Here is a 12,419-nt window from a genome sequence, read left to right on the forward strand (position 1 = left end):
TTAATATACATACTCTTAATTGATTGATTTTTTTCCTGTATCATGTACCATAAGTACATTTACCAAAAGTACATTATGGTACATTTTCTGTACCATAAGTTAACAAATTTCACGACATATGCCGGTGATATTAAACCCGATTCCAAATTGCCACATTCGAATTGTAAACTCATGTCATTATGTTCAGCATTTCCCCAGCCTGAGGAACTAATTTCTCCTGACCCACACTAGCAAATATTTGCAGTGTCAGAGCTCCACACTCCTGAGACTTGTTCTATAGATAGAATTGTGTAACCAACTCATCTGACCAACTAGACGGCGAGGGAAAACATGGAATGACGAAGGCTGGATGGTTTGGAGATTAGTCACGGTGTTGGCATGGATCAAATAAAACACTAATGCTCCTCATGGACCATCACTGGGCTTACAACAACCAGGTGGTTCTAAAGCGTGAAACTCCTTACCCATTAGCATTATAACCATATAACAATTACTGGCCATCTCGGCCCTTCTAGTCCGTGCCGAACACTTACTCTCACCTAGTCCCACCTACCTGCAGTCAGCCCATAACCCTCCATTCCTTTCCTGTCCAGATACCTATGTGAGTACCTTCACCAGAAGGATATTCATCGCTATCATCTAAAGATGGGTACGGAAAAATGGATGATAAAATATAACTAGATCTGATTTGCCAGTGATAGTACCTGCAGTAAATAATTTCAACAGTTGTAATACTGCCAATGTATAGAGACATGAGGAGCATAGACAGGACAAGTACACACTATATTTTTCCCAGACTTAGGAAATCAAGGACTAAATCACAGGTTTATGGCAACAGGATGAGATTCAGTTGGAACTGGAGGGACAACCTCTTCCCCCAGAAGGTTGTTGTATCTGGGATGGGCTGACAGAAGAAGTGAATGAGGCAGGTACATTGATGGCTTCCATTAGTCTCGCGAGGCCATGGATCTGCGTCTGGAAAGTCTTGCTTCAGTCTGTGTTGGTAGAGCAGCGTCTGTTGTGGCTGTAGAGGCCCACACGGGAGTGACAGTCTCGGCTGCAGCGACTGTACTTGAAGGCGCTGTCCTCCGGTGTTGTCTTGGAGCTGTTTTTCCAGTGAGTGCGATTTTCTTCGGCAGCAAGCCTCAGCTTCTCTCCTCCTCTTCTTAGACATCTGTGTAGTTCCACCCTCCAGCGAGAGCGATCACTTGCAATGTCCTCCCACCTCTCGAAGTTCATGTTCAGTGACTTCATGTCTCTCTTGCAGACATCTTTGAAACGAAGAAGGGGCCGCCCTTGTGCTCTCTTGCCGGAGGCCAGTTCCCCGTACAGCAGGTCTTTTGGGATCCTCCCGTCTGACATGTGGCGTACGCGGCCCAGCCAGTGGAGGGCATTGTTGGAGCAGGGTGAAGGTACATTAACAATATTTAAAAGGTATTTGGACAGGTACAGAGAGGGGAAAAGTTTAGGGGGATATGGGCCAAACATGGACAAGTGGGTCTAGAACAGTTGAACATCTTGGCTGGCCCAAAGGTTATGTTTCCATGTTCTAGGACTCTATAACCAAACCTATTGTAACAATGTAACACAGACAAAATGCTGCAGGAACTCAGCAGGAGAGGAATGAGACTCTGATGAAAGGTCTCAGCCTGAAATGCCAAGTCTTCATTTCTCTCCATAGGTGCTCCCTGACATGCCGATTTCCTTCAGCATTTTGCGTGTGTTGCTCAGTATTTCCAGCATCTGCAGAAACCCCTGTTAATGACTGCATCAGTGCTAGAATTGAGCTTTCTATTTTAGCTCCATTTGACTTCCTCACTTGCCTTGTTTCCTTTTATAGTTTTCCCTTACAAATACTCAGCTGGATTGAGTTACCCGTCTAATTATTGTGCTTTCCCGAGTTTGTTATTTTGCATTTTATAGTGATTGGTATGACAGCTGCAGTGCTTGTATTTAAGTATCAATATTAATTAGCAGTTAGTACTCACAAAATGTGCAAAGTATAGTGTAAATACAGCCAAGTTAGGATGACACCCTTTGATATTGCAGAAAAGGAAATGTAATTCTGAAATATCTCCTTGACAGTGATCTGTGCATAATAACCACCAGCGAGTTTTGCAAGATTGTCCTGAAGCATTGAAAAGTGGGAGAATTTCTCATTCCCATCCACTGATGCTTCTTCCCACAGCATGATGGTGCAATATCTGAAATGGGATAAAAATGCAGTGAAGCACAGCACACATGCCAGTGAATGGTTCTGCTCCAATGAGCTATTTTTAACTGTCACATTTGTCTTTCGGAGCCACTGTACTATTCTATCTTGTGAGTCGTCTTCTTTCGTTGTCCATCGGAATCCAATGACGATGTCCACTCCGTTAACAGTGAGATCTTTGATGATGATACTGTCCTATCCTGGACCCACAAGGTCTATTGCAGGTGTGACATGTATATGTGGTAGTGATGGCAACCATGACTGCATTTCTCCTGACTATCTTCTGCTGTCTTCTGGTTGTTCTTTCTATCTCCAGAATACGAAACCCGTCCCTACACAGCTGTCACCAAGTGCTACGGTCAGCAGCAACATCCTCCAGGTCCTCGGGTCTAATCTTGCACTTCCTTAAAGCATTCTTCATCTGATCCTTATAGCGCTTCTCCGGCCCCCCAGCTGAGCATTGACCATGATGTAGCTGGCCGTATAACACTCTGCGGGGTAGCCGACATGGGGGCATCCTTATCACGTGCCCCAGCCACTGCAGCTGACACTGAGTGATCATGGCCTCAATACTTCTGTAGTTGGTCTTTACAAGTATTTCAGTGTGAGGCACCCGCTCACGGCAGGTAATTCCCAGGATGTGCTGAAGGCGGCTTATGTGGAAGCGCTCCAAGGACTTGATGTGACGGCTGTAGGTTACCCAAGCTTCACAGCTATAAAGGAGGGTGGTGACACAGACCGCTTGGTATATAGTGACCTTTGTGGAGGGACGAAGGCTCCTGTTCTGAAAGACTCTACGCCAAAGTCTCCCAAAGGCAGCTGACGCCTGTTTAATGCGGCTCTGGGTGTCGTTGTCAATGCCGCTATCCTCAGAGAGAATGCTCCCCAGATATTTGAAAGATGGCGCTACTGACAGCTTTTCATCACCAACAGTGAAGGCAGATAGGGTGGGTGAGACACTGGCACTCCATCGGTAAACCACTTCTGTCTTGGTGGCATTGACAGTCAGGCCCATCCTGCTGTACGCTCTCACCACCACAGCAAGGACAGTCTGAAGATCCTCTGGAGTGTGGGCCACAGGAGCACAGTTATCTGCATACTGCAGCTCCAGGACCCGCTCTCTATGGAGTTTGGTGGTTGCGTGGAGCCTCCTGATGTTAAAGAGGTTGCCATCTAATCTGACGTCCACTGCCACACCACTGCTATCCTCAGTCTTGTTGTGGAGAAGCTTGGTAACACACAAGAGGAGGATGTTAAAGGGCACTGGTGCCAGCACACACTCCTGCCTCACCCTTGTGCGTACAAGGAAGGACTCGGACTCTTGTCCTCCTATGGTCCCCCGAGCAGTCGTCCCATCATGGAACTGGCGGAGGATGTTAACAAATTTATTGGGACCTTGTGAGTATCAGAGTCTTGACATGCAGAATTGCATGAGGGAGGGGGTGAGAGGGACAGAGGGAGGGGGGTGGTTTCAACAATCACATTACTTTGGTCCATGAGATTTAGAAAAAAAACTAAATTGAAAGATGGTCCAGCTTCAGCTCTGTACAAGTCGATTCTATTCTGGACCCAAGATACAAATTCAACCAGGAAGGCACGCCAGCAGCTATATTCATTAGAACGTTGAGGAGATCTTGTACGTAACCATAGACTCTGGTGAATATCTACAGAGAATTCTGACTGGTTGCAACACTGCCTCGTGGGGACTCCAATCCAGAGGATTGAAACTGGCTGCAGAAGGTTGTAGACTCTGACAGCTCCTTTATGGACACAACCTTCCCCACCATCGGGGATACCACCATTAAGGACCTGGCCATACCTTCTTCTCAGTACCATCAGGGAGGCCGTCCATGAGCCACAGTCAACATTTAAGAAACAACTTTGTCCCCTCTGCCATCAGATTTCTGAACAGTCCATGAACACTACAACCTCACTAGTCCTCTTTTCGCTATTTATTTTTATTACAACTTTGGGTAATATTTTTGTCATGCACTGTACCACTGTCACAAAACAACAACCTGATTCTGAAAAAGCTCACCACAGCTTGACACAGTGCAACAAGGCTTTCCAGAAATCCAGTCACCGATAAGTCCTCGTAGCATCAAGTAAACTTCTATTGGTCTTTTCAGGTATTTCTAAAACTCTAGATATCATATAGACAGAACTAAGCTTGAAAAGCTTAGTAAATTAAAGGCTAAAGAATTGTATAGCTAATACCCAAACTATACAAGTGCTGCTGTTTTTGATAACTGTGATGAGGATCTTCAGGTTTCAATTACTTGAGGAGATTCTGCAGAACAGAGATGTTGTGTAAACATCTCTTCACTAAAGGAACTTTTGAACTGTCTGTTATTTAGAAGAGTTACAAAGATTACCAAATCAAATCTCTTTGGAGATTAAATTGGCAGAGACAAGGGCACAGCAGTGATTGTTCACAATTCAGTCTGCAGCCAGAGGGGAATTGGAAAGGGGTACGAGAGTAACCCTGGAAAGCAGGAACAATTGAGCAGTAAGGGGAATTACAGCTGAAATATCACTTGAATCTCACGCAGGGTTTTCACAATGGTAACAAAGATATTACTCAGAAGGCCGACTACTGTCCAGAGAGCACGGCAAGAATGGACATCAACACAAGAGATTGTGCATGTACCGGAAAGCTTGAGGAACACACATAAAATGCTGGAGGAACTCAGCTGGAAAGGCAGAACCTATGGAAAAAAGTAAACAGACAACATTCCAGGCAGAGAACCTTCATCAGGATTGGAAAGGATGGGGCAGAAGGCAGAATAAGAAGGTCATGAGTACAAGCGGGTAGGTACTCCTGTCTCTCCCCTCAATTTCTTATTTTGGCTTCTGCTCTCTTTTTCCCCCAGTCCCGATGAGGGGTCTCGGCTTAAAATGTCGTCTGTTTATTTCTCTCCATAGATGCTGTCTTTCCTGTTGAGTTCCTCCAGCATTTTGTGTGTTCCTTAAGAATGGACAGGCGTAGCGTCCCATGGAGTTGGTGAGCATGGGTACTGATGACCCTCATCCTTAATAACTTAGTGCCATTGTTAGGTATTTTGTTTATGTAACTTAGAGGAGCTTAACCTCAACTTCATGTGAAACCTGCACTTGTCCCTAAAAGATCAAGACATACAGCACTGTGCAAAAATCTTGGCCACATATATATAGCTAGGTTTCCTCAGTCCATTGCACAGTAATGTAGTAATTTTATGCATTGAACTGTACTGCTGCCACAAAAGAAACAAATTTCATGACACATGTGAGTGACGAATAACCTAATTCTGATACGGGTCTCTATTGTGGACTGAGAGTGGGAAGGGGGCAGGGAGAAGGGAGGGAGTGGGAAACACGAAGCAACTGAGGGACATTCTGTAATGATTAATAAACCAGTTGCTTGGAATCAAATGACCTTGCCTGGTGTCTCAGGGTTGGGTGTGTCTGCACCCACACCACCTTCCCTTCCCCTTCTGCCACTTGTCCCACACCCGACAGGGCACTCCACTCTCGCCATTCCCAACATAGTTTGCTTCCACCAGGTTTACGGACTCGGTCTCAACTCCACGTTGACAAATACAGTACTGTACACACATACAAACTTATAGTAATTTAAATGAAATGAACAAGGAAACAGATGACTCCTGTATTACAGGAATTTACTGACAAAATTCGTAAGTCTTTCTCCAAAAATTTGAGATATGGAATGAAATTGACTGTTACAGAATTTGTGAAAAAACACAAATAAATAAACACAAAATAAAATGTTTGTGTAACTTGATGCACTTCCAGATTATAGACAAGCCCATAAGTCACAAGAACAGAATTAGGCCATTCAGCCCATCGAGTCAGCTTCACCAGCATCATGGCTGATCCTGGATCCCACTCAGCCCCATACGCCTGCCTTCTTGCCATATTCTTTGACGCCCTGACCGATCAGGAAACTATCAACTTTGGCCTTAAATATACCCATGTACGTGGCCACCACTACAGCCTGTGGCAGACCATGCCACAGATTTACTACTCTCTGTCTAAAACATTTCCTCCTCACCACTTTTCTAAAATGTCACACTTCAAATGTGCCCTCCTGGAAATCCAACTAAATGATACCCACTGCCTCTCCTTTGTCTACCCTGCTGGTTACTTCCTCAAAGAACTCTAACTGATTTGTCAGGCAAGATTTCCCTATCGAGAAACCATGCTGACTTTGACTTATTTTATCGTTAGTTTCCAAGTACCCAAAACTTCATCCTTAATACTGTAATAGACTCACAACACTTCCACAACCACCGAAGTTAGGCTAACTGGCCTATAATTTCCTTTCTTTTGCCTTCCTCCTTTCTTAAAGAGTGGAGTAACATTTGCAATATTCCAGTCCTCCAGGATCATGCCAGAATCAAATGATTCTTGAAAGATCATGACCAATGCATCTGTTACCTCTTCAGCAAACTTCCTCAGGACTCTGAGCTGTAGCCCATCTGGTCCAGGTGACTTATCCAACTTAAGACCTTTGAGTTTGCCTTCCACTTTTTCATTTATTATAGCAATGCTGGTGCTGGTGGCATCCGTCGGTCTCGAGAGACCATGGATCTGCGCCTGGAGTTTCCAGGGCGCAGGCCTGGGCAGGGTTGTATGGGAGACCGGCAGTTGCCCAAGCTGCAGGCCTTCCCCTCTCCACGCCACCAATGTTGTCCAAGGGAAGGGCACTGGGACCCATGCAGCTTGGCACTGGTGATGTCGCAGAGCAATGTGCTGCTAAGTGCCTTGCTCAAGGACACAAACACGTTGCCTCAGCTGAGGCTCGAACCAGTGACCTTCAGGTTACTAGTCTGATGCCTTGCCCACTAGACACTCACTCATACTCCCTGACATTTATGGACCTCTGGCACACTGTTAGTGTCTTCCACAGTGAAGTCAGATGCAAAGTACCCATTAAGCTCATCTGTCATTTCTTTGTCCCATATTACTACCTCACCAGTATCATTTTCCAGTAGTCCAATATCAACTCTCAACTCCCTTTTACTCTTTATATAACTGAAAAAACTTTTAGTATCCTGCTTTATATTATTGGCTAGTTTGCCCTCAGATTTCATCTTTTCCCTTCTTATAGCTTTTTTTAGTCGCCTTTTGTTGGGTTTTAAAAGCTTCCCAATCACCCAACTCCCCACTCACTTTTGCTACCTTATATGCCCTGTCCTTGACTTTTATGTAGACCATACCTTCCCTTGTAAGCCTCATGTGGCTTTACAATAAAGAAAATCACAATATGGACAATTTTCTAAAATACAACCAAGCCCCACCCTCACCTGTACTTTAACTGGAACTAGCCGTCAAAGGACACAGTTACTACATTTAAAGGACATTTAGAGAAGCATTTAAATAGGCAAGACCTAGAAGGGTATGGACTTAATATGGACAAATTAGCACAGATGGACAAAAAAGGTCCATGGGCTGAAGGCCCCATTTCTCTGCTGTACAACTCAATGACTCTGTATTTTGATATTTTATTCCTTAATGACCTTTGCTACAAAACCTTGGCTCCACCTTGACTATCATGTATCATGTATTTATCAACAAAAATACACGACATTTATATTATTGGGTACAGTTAAGAGTGCATCAGAATTTGCCAATCTCCCGGCTGTGCAAAGCAAAGACTGGGTATTTCAGTTCAGGGACTCTTTGCTGGAGGGATGCTCAACGCCCAAGAGAGCAGGTGGATATCTAGAAGTGTGGGATGTTTGGCATGGGCGAAGCAGAAAATTCCACCACTTGCCAACCCCTCTGTGATTCAGTTTATTAGGCATGCAAGAAGACTATTCAGAGAACTTCTTTAAGCTGAAGAAGGTACATATCAATTAAAATAAGGAGCTCTTGAGTAAACCACTTGGGCCCCTGAGACCACGGCTCATCTGATGGTAAGTTCATCTCTGCTGTAACTTCTTACCCCTCTGATTATCAGGTATCTAACTTGATGGCCTCTGTATTGGGTACACCTGCTCATTAACACAAATATCTAATCAGCCAATTATGCGGCAGCAACTCACTCTATAAAAGCATGCCAACATGGTCAAGAGGTTCTCTTGCTGTTGAGACCACACATCAGAATGGGGGAAGAAATGAGATCAACTTGACTTCGACCGTAGAATGATTGTTGGTGTCAGGCGGAGTAGTTGAGTATCTCTGATCTCCTGGGATTTTCATGCACAACAGTCTCTAGAGCAGGGGGTTCTCAGCCTGGGGTCCACAACCTCGGTTAATGGCAAGGCTCCGTGGCATAAAAAAGTTGGGAACCCTTGCGCTGGAGATTACAGAGAATGGTACAAAAAAACAAAGTAAAACATCTAGTGAGAAGCAGTTTTGTGGGTGAAAATACCACATTAATGGGAGAGGTCAGAGGAGAATGGCCAGACTGGTTCAAGCTTGACAGAAAGGCGACAGTAATTCAAATAGCATGTTTGGCAACAAGGAGAGCACCTGTGAATCCAGAGCACATCAAACCTTGAAGTGGATGGACTACAACAGCCGAAACCCAGACTGGATTCTACTCGTGTACCTAATATAGTAGCTACTGAAAGTACCTTCCTCAGCCTTGAAAGAAAGATTCTGCTTCTAATGCTTTTTGTGGAAGAGACTCAATGACTAATGACGCTCTGGTGAAATATATACCTCACCTCTGCCTTAAGTGGACGATAGCCCATTTTCATATCCCATTTTCCCACAACATGAAATATTCTGTCCACATCCTCCCTGTCAAGATTGCTCAATAACATATGACAAATGACTGGATAATAAAGTGCAATGCAAACAGGACCAAGTCATTCTTGTGCAACAAATTCCATTATATTTATACCTTCCTCAACTTTTATATACATGCCAATGTTTCACATCTTTTGAAGATTAGTTAATACCTAATTGTTTATATCACTCAGTGTTGGACATTTCAACTGATTCAGTATCCTCAGACTTTTGGGAGAGAGCACAAGTTCAAGATTTCAGTCACTTAAAGCTGCTAATGCTCCCAGCGCTGGGCATGAATTTCCTGCTGTCAAGAAAACTTTGTTCTCTTCCCATTTCTTCCCATGACACCACTGTCTGTTCAATAAAATTAATTAACCTAATTGGCCCACTTCAGGGTCTGGTTATCCTGAAGAGGTTGGCATGATCTACTGGAACAGCATCCCATGGTTAACACGTAGTCAGAATCCAAATAAAATCAGAGCTCAGCTTGTGAATCTCACTGATGCTTGATGATTGACCAAAATCCATGGGGAAATGTGGCAAAGATCAATTTGGAAGATCTCATTCCCTGTACAGACTTCCCTCACTCTGAACAAATGGTAGGAATTAGGATCGTCGGTTTAGCTGGATCGTTAGGATTTCCTTAGAGTGCAGGCTGAAGTTGTTGATGAAAATAAAATCCCTGATACTCCATTATTAATATGGATGTGGGAAATTACTAAAGAAAATAGGGTCATCCCAGATTTCCTGGCCTCCTGTTAACTGTAATGCCAACAGTACACCAATTGTGAATTTATCTCCATGACATAGAAGCTGCCAAACAAGAGAGTTCCTTGATACTTGCTGGTTACATCACATAAAAACATAGCAGCAGAATTAGGCCACTCGGCCCATCCAGTGTGGCCTGATATTCTGTCATGGCCGACTTATTATCCCTCACAACCATATTATAAAATCATGGCTGATCGTTTTCATCCCCATTCACCCACCTTCTCCCCAAAGCCATTTACCGGTACAGAACCTGTTAATCTTTGCTTTAAATGCACCCAAGTACTTGGCCTCCTGTGGCAACAGATTCAACAGATCTTCAGCCCTCTGGCTTACGAAATTCCTCATCTCAGTTTTAAAGGAACATCCCTTTATTCTGATCCTAGACTCTTCCACTAATGGAAACATCTCTCCTTGTCAACTCTATCCAGGCCTTCCAGTTTCCAATGAGATCCCATCTCAAACTTCTGAACTCCATTGAGTAAAGGCCTCAGGGCCATCAAACGCTGCTCATATGTTAAACCTTCCATTCCTGGGATTATTTTTATTTTGCATTAGAGGCTGCACAGAGAAGGTTCACTGTGTTCATTTCTGGAATGTAGCGGTTGATGGGGGAGGCTGAGTAAGGTAGGCCTATATTCAATAAAAATGCATACACAGTAAAGTAAAAATGACCTTATCTCACCCATGAGGATATGAGGAATTGGGGAATGTGTTCAGAATTAGAGTTAGCACGTTTAGGATGAAATGTGGATGATGATTCACTGCCTCAGATGGTAATGGAAGTGGGGCAGTTAATAGACAATAGTAGGTGGAGTAGGGCATTCGGCCCTTCTAGCCAGCACCGCCATTCACTGTGATCATGGCTGATCATACACAATCAGTAGCCCGTTCCTGCCCTCTCCCCATATCCCTTGACCCCACTATCTATAAGAGCTCTATCTAACTCTCTCTTGAATGCATCCAAAGACTTGGCCTCCACTGCCTTCTGGGGCAGAGCATTCCACATATCCACCACTCTCTGGGTGGAAAAAGTTTTTCCGCATCTCTGTTCTAAATGGCCTACCCCTTATTCTTAAACTGTGGCCTCTAGTTCTGGACTCACCCATCAGCGGGAACATGCTTCCTGCCTCCAACGTGTCCAATCCCTTAATAATCTTATATGTTTCAATCAGATCCCCTCTCACCCTTCTAAATTCCAGTGTATACAAGCCCAGTCGCTCCAATCTTTCAACATATGACAGTCCCGCCATTCCGGGAATTAACCTCACGAACCTACACTGCACTCCCTCAATAGCAAGAATGTCCTTCCTCAAATTTGGAGACCAAAACTGCACACAATACTCCAGGTGGGGTCTCACCAGGGCCCTGTACAGCTGCAGAAGGACTTCTTTACTCCCATACTCAATTCCTCTTGTCATAAATGCCATTTATAAAAAATACATTCAAGACAGAAACCAGTAAATAATCAAGCTACAAGGGAGTGGCAAGGTGGAATTGAGGATAGTGTTAGATGGTCCATGATCTTATTAAATAGACCACCTCCTCACCTGTTGAAATGCTGTCTCCTTCATGGATGGCTTGAATGATAATTAAATTGATTTGATTTTTTGATGCTGGGTTGGTCTCTGGAATCCTCCAAGGGTTTTAGTATTTTTACCACTGGAATTTTTCCCTCTGTCCTCTATTCCAGTCATGGAAGAAACTGCTATTTGGTTCATGCAGTCCAAGCAGCCTAGCTGAACTAGTCCTGTATATCTGCATTTGATGTCCCTCTAAGCCTTTTCTATCCATGTACTTTTCCAAATGTATTTTAAACGTTGTAATCATACCCATTTCTATCACACCTCCGGCAGTTTGTTCCATACATCCACTACCCCCTGTCCCGGCCCTTGTAAATATTCCCCATCACCACTGCGGTGACCAACCGACACACATTAAAAAAGCACAAGCACACAAACTGCTGGAGAAACTCAACATCTGTGACAGTGAATGTTTCGGGTCTTAGCCCTTCACTTAGACCCTCGCTGACTCCCGGAGCTGCTGCAGCAGATTGTTGCTCCATATTCCAGTATTGGCATTCTCTTGTGTCTGCAAAAGAAAATCACTTGGCCGGCTTTAAAGTTGCCAGAGGCGCTATGCAAATGCAACGGGGTCACTGCGAAGGAACTCGGAAGTCCGAGAGTACTGTCTCATCATTCATGCGAGCACACTGCACACTCTAAGAGTTAGGCAACTCACCGGCTCCCGTCGGCCGGCGGCGGGAGCAGACGGTGCACCTGAGGACAGCAGCCGCCGCCGACCGGCCTGCCCTCGCCGTCACTCAGATCGTCCTCCACCCGGGGCTGCCCACTCCCGCTGTCGCCGCCGCCTCTCTCCCCTTCGCACCCGGGCTTGCGCCTGACTTCCGAGTGGCCTCCGGGTTCGAGACTGTCGGAGGAGGAGGAAGACGGGGGCTTGTCCCCTGCATTTCTCTTCGAGGGTTGATAGCCATGAGAGATCAGGAGGTCCTCCACGCTGAACATGTTGCCAAAGGCTTCAGTCACAGCAGGTAGCACCGACGCACCGCTTTGCAGCAGAAGCCATCACTGTATGTGCATAAAAGGAGAGCAGAATGTAACCGAACGTTCATCTTCTTTCTACCGAGATTCACCAGTTAGTAACCCGTTTGCTGACATTACTAAGATTCAGTTTTACT

At 44.8% G+C, this 12,419-nt stretch overlaps 1 protein-coding gene and 1 long non-coding RNA gene across 8 annotated transcripts in view; one reads left to right on the forward strand and one right to left on the reverse strand.

Moving 5' to 3' along the window:
- jcada (junctional cadherin 5 associated a) overlaps nucleotides 1-12,419 on the reverse strand; it is a 203,419-nt gene that overhangs the window by 50,066 nt on the left and 140,934 nt on the right. For 6 of the 7 annotated variants that reach the window (XM_059971991.1, XM_059971993.1, XM_059971992.1 and 3 more), the window contains one exon: nucleotides 11,963-12,309. The exons of the other annotated variant lie outside the window; for it this stretch is intronic. In XM_059971991.1, the coding sequence (XP_059827974.1) occupies nucleotides 11,963-12,246 (284 nt within the window). In that variant the 5' untranslated portion in view covers nucleotides 12,247-12,309. The remainder of the gene's footprint in view (nucleotides 1-11,962; nucleotides 12,310-12,419) is intronic. 7 annotated transcript variants of the gene reach the window in all.
- The window catches only part of LOC132395421 (uncharacterized), a 65,169-nt gene continuing 64,998 nt past the window's right edge, over nucleotides 12,249-12,419 (forward strand). The window contains exon 1 of the long non-coding RNA XR_009512606.1: nucleotides 12,249-12,272. This is a non-coding gene — a long non-coding RNA (uncharacterized LOC132395421). The remainder of the gene's footprint in view (nucleotides 12,273-12,419) is intronic.

This window comes from Hypanus sabinus, chromosome 6 (assembly GCF_030144855.1).
Source record: "Hypanus sabinus isolate sHypSab1 chromosome 6, sHypSab1.hap1, whole genome shotgun sequence".
Lineage (NCBI taxonomy): Eukaryota > Metazoa > Chordata > Chondrichthyes > Myliobatiformes > Dasyatidae > Hypanus > Hypanus sabinus.